Source organism: Ursus arctos, unplaced genomic scaffold (assembly GCF_023065955.2).
Source record: "Ursus arctos isolate Adak ecotype North America unplaced genomic scaffold, UrsArc2.0 scaffold_9, whole genome shotgun sequence".
Classification (NCBI taxonomy): Eukaryota; Metazoa; Chordata; class Mammalia; order Carnivora; family Ursidae; genus Ursus; species Ursus arctos.
Window position 1 is genome coordinate 62155664 of NW_026623111.1, and position 17400 is coordinate 62173063.

Genomic DNA, 17400 nt, shown 5'->3' on the forward strand with positions numbered 1-17400 from the left:
TATCTAGCCCTTTCAATATGGATTTTCCAGTTATATCTGTGCAAGATAAGGAAACATTTTTGACTGTTTTTTGAAGAGAACTTTATTTGGTCTGGATAAATAAACATCCACCATACTTTCAAAGTACAGATTCATTTAAACTTTGGTTTGTCCCTTATTAGCGTTGCGAAGTTAATGGTTGCAAAGGTCAAGGGATGTGAAATTGGAGAACAAATTCTTTAGACATTTTTCTTTCTTAAACAGGTGCACCCTATCTAGAGAAACAGTTGCTGTAACCCTTATATCCATTTTTTTTGTTGATATCTCAGTAGAAAATACTATTTTCAGAAAGTATTGTCTTGCCAGCGAGTTATACATTTACAACCTATCATTCTTGCCCAGCTATGAAAATAATCTTAGGGCATCACACCAGAATCCCGAAGAGCTGGTGTAAGAGCCAATTGTGTTTGCCTCTTGTCTCTCTTTTGCCTCTGAGCCCTTCTACTTAATAAATCTGAAAAAATGTATTAGTCACAGTGGTTTTGTGTTCTGCTTTCCTAAAGCTCTGTTCTAAGTGAGCTGTTGCACTTCTGAACTAAAATTTCCCTGCTCTTTGCCATCTTTCACCCTGTGCTTTTCCAGACCTAAAATGTCAAAGTATCAAGCAGATGGAATTACATTTGGAACATTGGTTTGGTAGAGAATGACTCCATGATTCTAGCAGATCTGTAGTTGTATTATTTTTAAAAACAATGGACTGTTAATAAAAGACTTACTGAATCCACTCCTCTGTCTCAAGTAACTACTGTGTTTAGATTAAATATTGGATACTGTAAAATAAAATCAGCACAGGCCATTTGCTGAGATACCCAGGAAGTGGTAGTAGGCCAGATTTTTGTCTAGTAATTCTTTAGAAGAAAGAGGTTTCGGTACACTTGGATATACTTCGATATCTTTTTTTGTGTATGTGGGCTAAACAAGCTAAAATATTTCTTCTAACCCTTTTCACACAGACGGTTAGAATGGCTTTATTTTTGCCAGGGTCATTTTGTTATACCCCTACAAAGAATTGGCACTAGAATTCCCTTAACTAGAAGTGCACACAGTCACATTTCTGTGACTGAGAGGGGTGTCTTTTTGTTCCCCCCCCTTCACATATTGTCTGAATGCATCGTTGAATATGGCTAGGGAAAACATGGGAGTGAGCACTGCCAAACAACTGAGCGGGAATCAGGAATCTTCTGGCTCTTTCTCTGGTTTGGGGTAATAGTCCCATCCTTCAGTAAATATTTATAAGCTGATACTACCTGCAAGATACTGTCTAGATGCCTAAACTCATTTGATTTCACTTTTTTAAATCTGTAGAATGAAACATGATCTTTAAGCTATAAACTTGATTATTCTATGATCCAGAGAACAGAGATTAACACATTTGACCTTTTTTTCCCAAAGAAATCACAATTTTTACCTGTATTTATGCACTTAATTCAATGTGTTCTCATTCGCTGAGTTGGTCTCTATTTTTCTAAGTGTTGTTAATAAAGTCTCGTACATGTCTTGAACTAAATTGAAAGTCACTCTAAATGAATATTGTGCCTACGTGTACATGGCACTCCCATAATGTCACCGGTTGCGGGGGGCGGGGGCGGGTTGGAGAGGATGAGGCTAGGGTTCCTTACTTTTAAGGGTACCTGACTTTTCTTGCCCTGCCCCTCCCAATTTGAGGAGTTAAGTGGCCAAAAGAACATGTCCACCAGGACCTGGATCCCTTCCTTTTAGCTACCGGGTTTTCAGAATTTCCCGTTAACAGGGCCTCCCCACTGCAGGTGTATGGGGTGGTCAGGTTGGGCTCAGAGCCAGATTAAACCTTCAGGCTGGGGTGTCCACAGTGTGTGCAGCAGGAATGGGAGGAGAAGGGAGAGCGGACTCAAGGCTATGCAAATTTTGAGGCTGTGGCCTGGGAGTAGATATTAACTATTCTTTATAAGACATTCTCCTCTGTGTACATTTTCATGGTTGCTTCCTCTGTTCGGCAAGGAACACACATTTGCAGAACTAATTAACTGTAAACCCTGCCAAAATGGTCAAGTAGGTTAAGATCTGCTCTGCCCCTTCTTTATTCATCTCTCAGTCATATTGGTGATTTCTTCCCAACATATGCCCATGTTTATTACAGGCTGTTCTTAGTCCTTCCACTGCCATGGGCTACCTACCTGGACTGGGCCCTTTCCTTCTGTATACCTCATCCCTCCCTACCCCAGATTAACATGGCTAGGTCTCCTTTGGTTCCAGAAAGTGCTGTGCTGCTGTAAGTAGCTTGCTTAATTAATTAAATGTATCTTTGATGATCCATTTACCAATTAACGTATTCTTTTTTCCAGGCAACAAAAGGCTTAATCTTGTTAAAACCTACCTCTGCTCAGAAGGCATGTGTAAGGACAGCAGCCTCCACAGTGAAACAAAAACTCAATATATCCTAGGTTTTAGGAATTCAAATCACTTGGTGAGGATCAGTCTTAATACAGTTCCCTGTGTCCCTTTGGAGTTTGCTCATTCTGGTTAGTTTCATCACTTCTGTTACCATCAGTCCTGGGCCGTTCTCCTCTGGTGCATGTACAATCTCTTGTTGCTGGTGAGAGGAAAACTTCCGCAAATCCTTCTTTCTTTCCCAGTACTAAAACAGAATAAAAGGGAGACAGATTACAAGAAACACAAAAATCTTGCTTACCAAGCGCCGTCTGCTCTGCTATAACACAGTTGTTAACATCTTAAGAAATCTTGAGTTCTCAGTAATCATGTTGGAAACAATTGTTTCAATAGGAAAAGCTAGGAGGGTGGGGTAGGAGGATACCGATTCTAAAAACAAAGTTATTTTAAGGAGCAACACTAATGATCCTTGGCTGGAATCTCAGGTAGGCTGAGGGGGGAGTTTTTGTCTGGCAGGCTTAATGCCCTTCCCACCACACCATATTATGGCCTTTGCCAGTGGGTAGAGCTGTTCCTTCGGGGCACTGCTGGCAAACAGAGAGGCAGCACTTGGATCCTGCTTTCAGTCTCCGGAGACTCAGGCAGGAGCGCCACCCACAGGAGGTTGGGCGAAATGCATTACTCAGAGAATGATGAAGCAACATAGAAGAAAAATCCAGGCCAGAAGCAATGGTCAAGGTCATACTGGAAAAGTAGGGCAAGATATCTGGCAGAAAGGCAAAGTTAGATTGTAAATTGAAGAAAGACAAACGTCATCAGTAATAGAAAGGTTAGAAATTGGTTGGAACACGGTGTATAAATCAGGGCAATTGGTTCTGGACCAAGAACCTGAACAATGATTGGAAACAGCTGTCATCTGATGTCCTGGGTGCAGACCTCATGGATTTAGGAGCTCATGACTTAAAATGAAAAGTAGAAAACATGGTCTCTGTTTTATATAGCTCATTTCTCTCAATTAACTTTACTGTTTAACTATGACTTGAAGGAAGCTGTAATTTATTACCAGCGTCTCTCAATAGAACAAAGTAAGATACAAAGGAGTTACAGGATTTGATAATGGCTCCCAATTAAATACACATAACTAGACCTTGAGTTTCTGAAATCTAAATCAGCGCTATATTATTATATGTTGGCTTCTTAGGAAAATTGTCTTAGTTTTTCTTGACCTAACAAAAGGCTTAACTACTTATTTTTGTTAGTATTCAAAGACTTAAAAAAATTGCATTAGCTTAAAAAAGCTATTAATTAAGGTTGATTAACACGTGGAGGAACAAATTAGTTATGTGATGCTGTATACTATAATGGTCGATAAATTATATAGGCCTATAATAGAAAGTGCGCAAGTATCTTATAAACATAATACTTCACTCTTGAATAATTACGCAGGCCAAACTTCCAAAAATCAGTAGGAGTTTAAATTTTATTTTAAAATTACTTGGGTTATTTTTAGTCTCTTTTAAATTAAAAATCAGATTGCCCCCTGTGTATTAGCAATTATTTGGAAACTTGGAGTGATTTAATCAAAATGATTGCCAGCAGTTTCGTTGTTCTTGATAGCTGCCAGCATGGTAATACTTCAAGGCAAATACTAGATTCTTAATTGAAGTAAAGGGCAATATTCTTTTTTTAAAATTTTTTATTATGTTATATTAGTCACCATACAGTACATCCTTAGTTTTTGATGTAATGTTCCATGATTCATTCTTTGCGTATAATACCCAGTGTTCCATGCAATACGTACCCTCCTTAATACCCATCACCGGCCTATCCCAATCCCCCACCCCTCTCCCCTCTGAAGCCCTCAGTTTGTTTCCCAGAGTCCGTAGTCTCTCATGGTTCATTCTCCCTTCTGTTTACCCACCCCCCGCCCGCCACCCATCCTTCCCTTCCTTCTCCTACCGATCTCCCTGCTATTTCTTATGTTCCATAAATGAGTGAAACCATATGATAATTGTCTTTCTCCGCTTGACTTATTTCACTTGGCATAATCTCCTCCAGTCCCATCCATGTTGCTGCAAATGTTAGGTAATTGTTTTTTCTGATGGCTGAGTAATATTCCATTGTATGTATGGACCACATCTTTTTTATCCATTCATCTATTGGAGGGCATCTCTGCTTCCACAGTTTATCTATTGTGGACATTGCTGCTATGAACATTGGGGTGCATATGGCCTTTCTCTTCACTATGTCCATATCTTTGGAGTAACTACCCAGTAGTGCAATTGCTGGATCATAGGGTAGCTCTATTTTTAACTTTTTGAGGGACCTCCACACTGTTTTCCAAAGTGGCTGTACCAACTTGCATTCCCACCAACAGTGTAAGAGGGTTCCCCCTTTTCCACATCCTGTCCAACATTTGTTGTTTCCTGCCTTGTCAATTTTTGCCATTCTAACTGGCGTAAGGTGGTATGTCAATGTGGTTTTGATTTGAATTTCCCTGATGGCTAATGATTTTGAACATTTTTTCATGTGTCTGTTAGCCATTTGTATGTCTTCATTGGAAAAGTGTCTGTTCATATCTTCTGCCCATTTTTTGATTCAATTATTTGTTTCTCGTGTATTGAGTTTGAGAAGTTCTTTATAGATCTTGGATACCAGTGTTTTATCTGTAGCATCATTTGCAAATATCGTCTCCCGTTCTGTGGGCTGCCTCTTAGTTTTTTTGACTGTTTCTGTAAAGGACAATATTCTTTTTTTTTTTTTAAAGATTTTCTTTATTTATTCAACAGAGATAGAGACAGCCAGCGAGGGAGGGAACACAAACAGGGGGAGTGGGAGAGGAAGAAGCAGGCTCATAGCAGAGGAGCCTGATGTGGGGCTTGATCCCATAACACTGGGATCACGCCCTGAGCCGAAGGCAGACGCTTAACTGCTGTGCCACCCAGGCGCCCCTGTGAAGGACAATATTCTTAAACAACATTTTAAGAAAATTCAGGAATTTACTCTATGCTACATGTCACTCTTTCTGGAATTAATTATCTACTGGGAACTGTTATGAAGGCACAGAAAGTAAAAACCTGTTTTTCTCTCCAGAGTAGTTAACAGGAGAGGCTTTCAGAGTACTTTGCAATCAATTTTTATTATCAGTCCTTTATAAAAACACTCGAAATCCAATAACGGACTCCTAAACTAAATAGCAAATGGAAAGGGGAAAAATTAAGAAGGGTGGTTCATTATGCCTGGTATGAGAACCAGAGGCCTAAATTAGGATTAATGCGTTTGGTTGTGGCTAAGCAGGCATACAGAGCCACATTTTCAAGTTTTGGTCATTACTCAAACTTCAATTTTATCACAGACTCACAGCCATTCCAGTTGTGTTGCTACCATCACCTCCTCTGTATCGATGTTCTAGAACACAAATCAGAGACATTAACACTGATGAGCCCTGGGAGAAAACAATTCTCAAAGAAATTTGAGATACTGAGGACAGCAACAATTTTGAAAAAATAAAAAAGATGTGGGCTAGTAATTGTTTATTTGCACATTCATAAGATAGTAGATATTCTGAATGGATATGGAAAAGGAGAAGCTTTAGGAGAAACGTAAAAAAAATCTGATAAATAAGAAATATTAATGAGGTCCTTATAGAAAAGACAATGCCTGGGGATGCTTTAATATGGTCACACGTTTGTGTTTCGTCCATTAAAGTAAGCGTGTGTTTAAAGTACTGCTGAAACACCAGAAATACTCACTCTTGGTTAGAAATCAATACTTTTTGTGTTCCTTTGGCTAATGTTAACAACTTTTTGGCAAATGGCAGTAGTGCCCGTTTATAAAAACGGTTAGTTTTTCTTCAAAAATAGATTCTAAAATAGTAATATTTTTAGTGTTCAGATTATTTGGCTAGGGTTAGCTGCAGTGATGTCTGAATTTTCCTAAAAATAAGATCCCTCTTACCTGTTTTTATATTTAAATGTGAAACTGCTACGTAGAGATGGATGTACTGGGAGGGTAGGTGGGGAATGGTGGTCAACGGGGTGGACGGGGGGAGTGGGAAGGTGACAATTTTGAACAGGAAAAAAGATGTGAAAAAGACATTTTTTTGAACAAGAGTTCAGACACACCATGACAATATGCTAGTCTTGCCAAGCATGTTGCTATTTGTAGTCATCAAATAATTTAGTACAATATGTGTTTTCTTCCATCAAAGTGCATTAGAGGGGAACAACTCTGCTGTCTCCCCTCTCTTCTCAGAGGATTCCTTCAGGTTAGACCCAAACTCTTAACGAATGTGAATGTCATAATAGTATATCACAGAATTTTGAAGCTAGATGTGATCACAGAGCTCATCCAACCTTACCCCATTCTTTTAGAGAAGACAAAATTACATTCTGATTTCTTAAAATATAACATGCTTGCATTCTTTCTGTTAAGTCTTCTTCACACATGGAATCTTTTTTTTTCCCACCCATATTCCACTTTGTACCTTGTAAACATTTTTATGAGTTCTATAAAATTTTATTTCCCTTATTTATTTACAAAGTTGTTTCCCCAAATCTGCTTAGTTCATCTTTGTTTCCTTCATGCCACCAACCACCAGCCCAGGCCCACTGGGTCTCCGGTCCCTAATTTTAATATCCTTGAAGATGAAAAGGACCAGGCTTTATTTCTCCTTGTACTTTCAGGGCTTACCTAGCACAGAACCTGATTGGGTTATGGTAAATTATTGCTGGGTGAATCAGTTTTACCTTCGATAAGTAAGAGCTAATGGGAGAGATGGATCAAAATATCTTTTATTGTGATTATTGTGCTTAATTTATCTGTAGTCAGAGAATGTTTGATACCCTGGAGAAGCAGAGCCAAGTACAATGAGTTAATTAGCTCTTAATGGAATTGGCATTCCTTCTTTTTTTTTTTTTTTAAAGATTTTATTTATTTATTTAACAGAGATAGAGACAGCCAGCGAGAGAGGGAGCACAAGCAGGGGGAGTGGGAGAGGAAGAAGCAGGCTCCTAGTGGAGGAGCCTGATGTGGGGCTCGATCCCAGAACGCCGGGATCACGCCCTGAGCTGAAGGCAGATGCTTAACTACTGCGCCACGCAGGCACCCCGGCATTCCTTCTTTTAATGCTTCTACTAGAGAGACTAGTGAAGTCTCGTGATCTTCCCTCCCTCCTGCCCCTCTTTCTTAGTTGTAGCTGGGGTTGTGTTATTACCATGGCTGCAAAAATACTTGAATATCTAATGAGCTCTGACATTGTCCTCAGAGGCTAGAAAGAAGACGGTGGTTTAAAATAGATCCAGCCTCTCCTCTTAGGAATTCTATAGAGGTCATTGTGTATTTTAGAGGGGCTAAATATACTCCTCAGAGAGGCAGCCTGTGTCCACCTTGTATCTGGGGTTTCAAAGATGTCACTTTATGTTTTCTTCTTTAATTTCATCTGAATTTATTTATTTTCAAGTCAGTGCCTCATTATTTGAATTTATTAAGTACCAATGAGATTTTATTACAAACCAACCACATCCATGTAGTTATTATTTTGAGCAGGTGAAAATTTGATCTTAAGTGAGAATTTTCTGAATCTTACTCAGGTGTAAAAAGTGTGTATTAAACTTGAACAAAGTTGCTTCTCTGTAGAATTCCTTCCGGCCAGGTCTCTTGCATCTGTCTATCCTATACTTACTCTCCAATTCAGGTTCCCCTTCTTTTTTCTCTTCTAGATCTAAGAGGTCTTTCTGCCAGCCCTCCAATCATTTGCTGCTCTTAGGATAATCTTTCTAAAGTATAGTTCTGATTATCATTTCTTTCCAAACACTTCTTTTGACTCTCCTTTACATGGAGAATACGGTTGAAGTTTATTAAATTGACAAGTCACCCCATGGTCAGCTTCTGATTAGCATACTATTTTCTCCACTCTTACACATATCCTGCACTGTAATCAAATTGATCTGGACTAACCTGTGTTTTCTCACCTTGAAACTTTAGCACATGTGATTCATTCACACGGATATTTATTTAGAGCCCCATATCCCTGTCTCAATAGTTCAAATTTACTACAAAGTCTGTGTTATACTTTAATTTTTTGTTGGATCTCCCAGGTAAGAGGGATTTTTAGCTGCTCTGGATTTGCATAATGCTTCAAAAATATCATTTTGTCTTGTGTTATTGTATTTGTATTGTAAAGCACCTTTCCAAACCTTGGGTGCTAAAGTTCAGGTTGTTTGTATTCCTCACACTGAGTGTAGTGCCTTTCACTTAGTAGTTTCCAAAAGTGGATGAGTAAAACATACAGGAGGCATTTTGCAAATACTTTATTATATGTGAGATGTTCATAACAATGAGGGGAATATGTAAGAGAAGATTAACTCTTAGATCTCTAGACTTCTATCTGTACAATGGAACTCATAGTTTGAAGAATGTATACTTTGAGTGTTTCAGGTAGAGGTAACAGCATGTTTAAAGCTCCAGTGACAAAAGAAATGGTGGCTTCTTTAAAAACTGAAAATAATCCAGTGTGGTTGGAACATATCCTGTGTAAGATGGAGGGTGTCAAAGGAAAGTCAGAATGTGGAAGGTCTTGTAAACCATGTTTAAAAAAAAATTATTCTAAGGGCAATGGGAAGTCAGTGGAGGTTGTCAGAGGAAGGTGATGAAATCACATCAGTGTTTTTAAACAATCACTATTATTACTCTGGGAAGAGTAGAATGGAACCAGTGGGGGGTAAGGAAACAGAAAAGAGGCTATTTTTGGAGTATAGGTGTCAGTCTCTGGTTTAGGCTAGAAAGCAAATGGAAATGAGACTGGAGAGAAATTGAAGCCTACAGGAGATGCACTTGGGAGACTGGGATAATAGGCTATTTCAGGGGTGAAGGAGAGGCAAGGGCCCCGACTGTATTCTAGGCTTCTGCCACGAACCACCAAAAAGAGAGGAGGCCGTATGTTGAGAGAGGGAACCCTGGGGTTGGAGCAAGATTAGGAGGCAGGGGAAGAGAAAGAAGCCAATTTTATACACGTTATACATTGAGTGGTATCTGGTAGGAAGTTGGATGTTTGGTCTGGAGCTTAGGAGGGTAACCTGGCTAGTCATACAGATTTGGGAACCATATGCATGTAGGACATATGTAAAGTTACGGATGTGGATGTGGTCTCAAAGTGAAGGAGTGAAGAGGCAGAAAAAAGCCCTCAAGGAGAGAACACTGAGACCCTCCCATTCAAAAACTAGTTCAGGGGAAGGGGAGCCAATAAAAAAGACTAAGAAATGAACAAACAAAAAAGCCAATGGAAAACCAACCAACCACCCACCTAATCTCAGGGCTAAGTAATTTGAGGGACACTAAGGGAAAGAGTTTTGAAGAAAAGGGAGTGGTCACAGGACCTAAAGCCCCTGAGAGTCAAGTATTCGGAGGACAGAAAACAAAGTCCATTGACCCTTAATGTCAAGGAGGTCATAACTGACTTTGGTAAAAAGTTTCAGTGGACAGTGTAAAACTCAATGAAATGTGCTGGGCAGAAAGTGGATGGAAAGAATGGGAGAGAGTGATTATAGCTAACTCATTCACGAAGCTTTGTTATGAAAGGTGGCAGAGCCTACTGCTGATGTGGGCTGTGGAGTTGAGAGGTTTGCTTTTAAGTTCATTTGCTTGTTGTTGTCGTTGCCTTCCTCCCTCCCCCCACTTGGTTTTAAAATGGGAAAGAGGTGGGGGCGGATGGAGAGATTTTGAGAGAAGAGAAAGAAAGGAGAAGATACATTCATGATAGAGAGGATAATCAAAATAAGAAATCCTGGGAAGGCAGAAGGAGAAAACCAGTGTAGAATGAAGGTCTAAGAGGAGGTAAATCTCTTCCTTTGAAACAAAAGGGAAGGAGTAAAGAATTGATGTGTGAGTAAGCTTGTATATTTGACTAAAGAATATCTAATCTGATGACTTTTACTTCATTTGTGGAGAAGTTAAGATTATCTGCTTTGTAGACAGGAGGATATGGGATTAAAGGGAGAAGAGAAAATAGGAAAAGGCATTGAAGAAAATCAGAGTGAACTGCAGGGAAAAAACACAGAAGACTGTGGGGGCAGTGCTGAGTACCTACCCACTTGAAACTGGCAGCTTTGCATCGATAGTGGTAGGCATCTATTTCCATGTGATTTTTTCTAAGAGTGTTTGGCCACTCAAGAGAAGTGGTGTTTTAGGGAAGAGGCTGATTTCCATGTAGACAAACAAGTTGAGGGAATTTTCAGTGAAATTGTTAGAAAAACCTTACAGAGCCATTGAGAGTCCAAGTTTCCTTCTGTTCCAAAGAGATGGTTGTAGCTATGGTATCTATTATCTATCCCATAGCACAGTAGTACTTTTCAACTTTTATTAGCTGTTAACACCCATCAACCCCACTCCTGGGAGTTCACTCTTATATTGTCTTCCTGTCTTCTGGATCCTTTCTCTTAGGCCCTGTTAGATATAGTCAAGAGAGGAGAAAACTCGGGAGTTATGGCACATGAACACATTGTGTCTCCAGACAGAAGCTGTGGAACCAGAACTCCAGCACTTTAGAATAACTGAGACACTGTGGAAGTCCAGTGATCTCATCACAAGAAATATCTTAAATAAATTCAATGTCATCATTATTACAAAGCACAAAAGAGCTCTCCTTAGCTGATGATTAAGCAATAGCCCTCTTCTGCAATCCACAGAAACTTAATAAGCACTTGGGCAACCTCAGACACAAATCTCTTATCTTATTAGGGCAAGCATATGTTTTTCTTTCTTATGATATCGTAATGTGTCAGGTCCATTTTAATTGAGCCACAAGTTCTTACTCAGAGTGTTTAGCATCTCATTAGCATAATAGGCAAGGCATTCCCCTTCTGAACTTGTCAACATACCAAAAGTATGTTTCCTATTCACTTTTCTTTTTTAAAGATTTTATTTATTTGACAGAGAGAGAGAGAACAGCAGAGGCAGAGGGAGAAGCAGACCTCCTGGCTGAGTAGGGAGCCTGATGTGGGACTCGATTCCAGGACCCCGGAATCATGACCCGAGCCGAAGGCAGATGCTTAACCCACTGAGCCACCCAGGGGCCCTCCTATTCCCTTTTCCAGATTTCATAGTATATTGCTGAACATCTGGAAATAGAAAAGTGTAGGGTTTAATTTGAAATTGTTTTATATACTTCCACCAGGTAAGTACGATGCCAAAGCCTGCTTATTTTAAAGAGATTCTTATGCTTAGATTTTGCCTACATTCCTATGACCTTTGTCTTAACCTTGTTTTGTTTTTTAAACTCAGAACTAAGCTAAATATGGCATATATTCTGTTATTCTTATATAGCACATGTTTATTCTCTTTTACATTTTGGAATTTTGCTGTGAATATACATAATCCTTGCTGGTTCTTTGCAAGGAATGGAATTTCTAGGATTTGGTGCTAAATTCCAGGTTTCAATCTTCAAAAATCCTGGACTTTGAGTAGGAATGTATGTTATCCAAAATAAAGTATGTCCCAATCATAACAAAGACTTTGCAATTGGAAATAGGGACTTGCTGAAGCCCATTAATTTCTCTGTCACCATCTTTTTCTCAGGCACGAGTCAAAAAGTGGTTTTGAACTTAAACTGAAAGTTAAGCAAAACACAATTGAATTAGGCAGTAACTCAAGCCTTTCTGTGAGGAACAAGTCTAAACCTATAACTTGTCTTTTTCTCTTTAAATATTTATAGAGAAACTGATTTGTTGAAAATCACCCTTTTTGAGTTAGAAGACACAGCTAGACGCATTGACTGAAAATATTTACATAATTGTTTAAATTTAGATGCTTTAGAGATTACTTCATGAAAGAGTTGTTTACCAAATGGTAAATTTAATGAGGCTTCCACTGAAAATGCACCACACAAAGGATCATAATAGTATGATATACAAGTAATGACCTCGTGTTTTACTAAAATATAGGTCCTTGCAATCAAAGTGCTATAGTTTAATGGACCCAAGATTTTCTAGATGCTTTACTGTTTCTTGAAAGTGATGAAATCTTGACGGAGGAGGACCTTGAAGCAAATATAAATATAAATATAAATATAAATATAAATATAAAGCATCCCTGGAGGCTTTGACAGTAAGACACGACTTTTTCAGTAGTGTGGGATCGTCACTAAAAGCCGTTTTATTGTATCCTACTGTCGTTATTCAAGGACAGGAAGACTGTACTTTACAAACTCTTCAACCTAGCATGCAAAGCCTTCCTACCAAGTTTCCTCCTGTAGGAAGCTTCTTTTTCTCTATTCTTCTTACCTGCCCCCTCGTAATATCAAAATAATGTGCAGCTTTCCCCTACACAGAACCTGATATTTCTCGCCTCCACATCTTGGAATATACCATCCCTTTTGCTCCTGTTATTTATGCTAAATCCATGCTCCCTTTCACAATTTGATATATATATATATTTCTAATGAACAAAAAAACCCAACAACTTTCATAATTCATTTCATGGGACTCTTCAAACCTTTATTCACCTTGGCTTTCCTTTGTGGGCAATCAGGAGTAATAAGTTGTGTTGCTAATTTTTATCTTTAAGATTTCCACCAATCCATTCCGATTCACTCTGTCTCTATATTGAGAATAATGCTAATGCAACTTTCCTAGTGGATTTGTTGTCAGGATTAAACAAGATAATGCATAGAAAGTATTAGAACAGAGCTGGCACCTGGTAGTTTTAATAAATACTCTACTAAAGCAAATACTGGTATTTTCTGTATATAGTAAGTGGCTGAGACTTTTCTAAGCCTTTGCTTGTGCTCGGTTCACACAGAACAATGCTTCTTTCAGGAGTGACTTCAAGTCACTTCTCTATTCTCTATTCTCTGTAGACAACAAAGAATATTGAGATTTATGTCTCTTGTCAGAACACCTTAAGTCACATGGATTTCTTCTCATTCTTAGGCTATTTGACTTCTCATTATCTTTTTGGATATTGGGTGATGTGAAGTTGTTGGTGGTTGTTGATCGGAGCACAAATACAGTTAAGGATGCTTGGCACGCAGGGAGGGTTCAATATTGTTATCGTTGCTTTGTACTACTCTTTTTTTCTTTTTTCTTTTTAAATAGGCTCCACCCACCATGGGGCTTCAACTCACCACCCTGAGATCAAGAGTTCATGTTCTACTGACTGAGCCAGCCAGTGTGCCTCTTTTTTTGTTGTTGTATTTTGAGTGTTCAGGGTTTCTCTATCCTTTCTGTTCTTCTGAATTGAATGATTAAATTGCATTTTAAAAAGTCCAAAATGCCTATCAAAATATTTTAGGACACTTTCATTAATTAAAAAATAAGTCAGTGGTATCTTAGAGATTATTGTGTCTATATCATTTAAAATTTGTACATCTGTAAACCCTAATTTTTGAGATGACCTTTTTAAATTGGGGAAGCTGACTGCCAAGTATCTTACCAGATATTTTCATTAAAAGAAATTTTTTTAGCACATCTGAAAATCTTCAAAATCTATTCAAGTAGTACTTAAAGAGCAACTACCACAGGCTTAGTATTGTACTATATGTTAATTTGCAAATATGATCTGTAAAATATTAAAATCTAAATATGAATTCTAAAAAGTTTTGCCAGCTTTCACATTGGATTACTTTAAATCCATTTTAAAAATGCAAAATTTGTTCTAAAGGAAAAGTCTGTAGTAAGAACCTATACTTTCTAATTTTCCAAAGGTATTTTGCCCTCTAAAAAAGACAGCTTCAGCAAAAGCAAGGTCTTTCATTGTGTGCTTATTGAAACACAAAGTTCATAAAAGTTTAAAAAACAATCACTTGGAGCCAAAAGGTCTTCAAAGATATTTTCATTGAATTCCTTTAATTTTGGAAATTTGTAAATTCTTCCTCATATCCAAACATTAGCAATAATTTGCCTTCAAGATACAATTTTTAAAATAATTTAACAAATCATTAAATATTTTGTTATTATATTTGGACACAAGACCATTTCCAAAGACTTCTGTTGTGGGATACACTTCTTGCAAAAATAGACTTTCAGTTACCTGAGTGCTAACCTCGATCTTTGTGCCCAGCATAACATAGTTTTAGAACGAGATTGATAGCACTGATGTATAATATTTTGTCTACACATCCTGGTAGTCTCATAATTTTTAATTTTGGATTGCAATTTGCATCTCTCACGTAGCTCAACCTTTCACCAAGGTTTGAGTCAGCTGACTGGTGCCAGACCTGAATTTGGAGCGGGTAATTTGAGACCGCGTTCCCAGGAGTTAGAAGGAAACTTGAAACTTAACAACAAACACCGGGACGGGATTAACGGACAAGGCTCCACACCGGTTCCCAACTGATTGGAAGAAACCAAGTGGGTGGAACCTCTGGACGCGTCCCTCGCGCCTCTGTCGCTAGGGACGCTTTGGCCCAGAGATCACGATGGATCGGGACGAGGGGCTGACGGCCTTGGACAACATAGTCACTCAGTTCAACACCTATGAAGATTTCCTCGACTCGCAGATCACTACCGTGGACCTGTACTACCTGGAGGTAAAGGTCGCGGCGCCTCAGGGTGGACTCCCCCTCCCTCCCCCCCCCCCCGCATCCCCGGCCTTCCTCCCTCTCAGTCCCTCCAGAGCCCCCGCGTCGTGAGGTGATCGCCCCCTGGCGGCGGAGGATGGCGAGGTCAGGCTCCGCAGTTTCCCGACCTCGGCACCAGGGCAGCGCGGGAGCTGAATCGCCCGGTCCTGCCCGCCCCGCGCGGCCTCAGACCTTGCGGAACTCGGGCCCCTCGTGGCCGACGCGGAAACACGCACGTGCGCAGGCACGCAGGCACGCACGCACGCGGGGGAGTCTTTATTATCTGTCTGTCCTCTCGTGCAGTCTCCCGGCCCACTCCTTCCAAATCATTCCGTGTGAGGAGGAAGCCGGATTCGGAGACCTGCGGAGACCCTTGCGCTGGGCTGTGGTTCAGGTCTGGCACGCCGTTTCTCTTTGCTTTGCCAATTTGCATTAAAGCGGAGAAGACAGTACCCTTCCAGCGCACGTGGCAACACCGACCTGGTGTGTGTATCTGCTAGTATATTGGGCGTCTGGGAAGTTCATAACTTCCACCCCCCAGTAGTTGGCGCAGAAAGCCCCTCAGTTACGGATACGCAGTACAGGTCGTTGTGCAGGCATATTCCTGACTTGTATTTATCGAGTCGAGAATCACAACTAATGTTGATAGTCACAAAAAAAAAAAAAGCCTGCTAAACTGCGAAATTGGACGTAATGGGATTGGCTACTGTCTTCCACTCGGCAACCATCTTTCTCCCTGCCTCTTTAAAGGTGTGTGTTTGATGAGGGGTATTATGGGGTGGGGGCGGCGGGATAAAGTTCTTGTCCTCCTTGAGGCGAACCAGGCTGGGCAGGAAAAGAATAGCCTACCGGTCCTGAGAGGCAGGAGGTGAACGCTGGATCCCTGTAGCCTTGGGATATTGCCAGACGGAGGCAGTCTGAACAGGCACTGCCCTGGAGCCAAGACACAACCCCAAATTGCCCCCTCCCTATTTAGGCCAGACGGAACGAGCGCCACTGTGCGGCGCCAAATCACAGCGGAGTCTGGGAAGGATTTGGATCCTGCAGCCAACTCCCCAAATTTCATATCTGCAACAACATCATTCTGCAGTGTAGTGGATTGAAATTCTTGCACTCCAGAGATCACGTTAAGCAGGATTTTACTTAAATGTTGATTGCAAGGTTTGAAAAGTTCTTATTCTTCAAAACAGTCATGTGCTAGATATGAACGTAATTTTTAGGAAGCAGAAGCATCTAATTCTAGTCCTGTCTCTGCCACACACGAGTTGTGTGACCTTGGGCAAGTGATTTGATCTTTTGGAATTATCTGTTAAAGGATACATCCAAGTGATATTTACAGCATAGCTTCTGGCTTCAAAAACAAACTTTTAAAGATTTTATACAGTTAGTACGTTTAAAGTTGTGAAAGCATTGCATCTAACACACTAGAATGAAGATTGTATAGTACTAAACAATGTTTGCATCCCCATTTTTGCATGTTTAAATTAATAACAATGAAATATAGATAATAAACATCCAATAGAATAAACTCATCTTCATAGCACATGTGGAAAATTGCTAAGCTAAAGCCTAGTATCATTAAGAAAGGTTTCAAAAAAATTTTCAAGGTCGGGTTCTTCATATGAGTAATAAAAATATTAATGTTAATTAGGAATGAGAAATTAATACATCAATCAGAAGTTTAAAGGTCTTTAAAGTGGAAAATGATATATTTGGGGAAATGATAAATTTATTTATAATTTGGCATGGTTTAGCTTATTCTTTTTTTTTTTTTTGTAAGATTTTATTTATTTGACAGAGATAGAGACAGCCAGTGAGAGAGGGAACACAAGCAGGGGGAATGGGAGAGGAAGAAGCAGGCTCATAGCGGAGGAGCCTGATGTGGGGCTCAATCCCAGGACTCTGGGATCACACCCTGAGCCGAAGGCAGACGCTTAGCGGCTGTGCCACCCAGGCACCCCTGGTTTAGCTTATTCTTATTGTAGTTTCATAGAAAATAAGATAAAGATTTAATTGAATAATTTTAAGGCAAATATATATATTTTGGATTGGGTAATGAAAATTTTTAAATGTCATTTGTTCTGGGGACTTAAATTCTCAAGTACTTCCTGTGGATGCAAGTTCATTGCTCACTTAGGTTGCACAGAGACAAGTGGATGCCTCAGAATTGGTTCAGTAGTAAGGCTAGTACAGCAGGCATGTTTCATGGATCACACTTTGTAAGGTGATTCTTGCTCTGTGTGTATGTGTGTTTTGTTCATCAGTAATTGACTTTGATGTGAATGAAGCAAGTTTTATTTCATTTTTTGAAAATATAATAAGTTCATTTTAATTATTTGGATTTACCATAACTTATTTAACTAATACCATATTGATGGACATTTAGGTTGTTTTCAGTTGTATGCTATTATAAATATTGTAAGGGTTGGCATACTTCCATA

General features: G+C 39.5%; 1 protein-coding gene across 1 annotated transcript in view; it reads left to right on the top strand.

The window, feature by feature from the left end:
• The first annotated feature begins 14818 nt into the window (after positions 1-14818).
• CFAP299 (cilia and flagella associated protein 299) overlaps positions 14819-17400 on the top strand; it is a 576041-nt gene continuing 573459 nt past the window's right edge. Inside the window, exon 1 of the mRNA XM_026509886.2 lies at positions 14819-14929. Within this exon, the coding sequence (XP_026365671.1) occupies positions 14819-14929 (111 nt within the window). The remainder of the gene's footprint in view (positions 14930-17400) is intronic.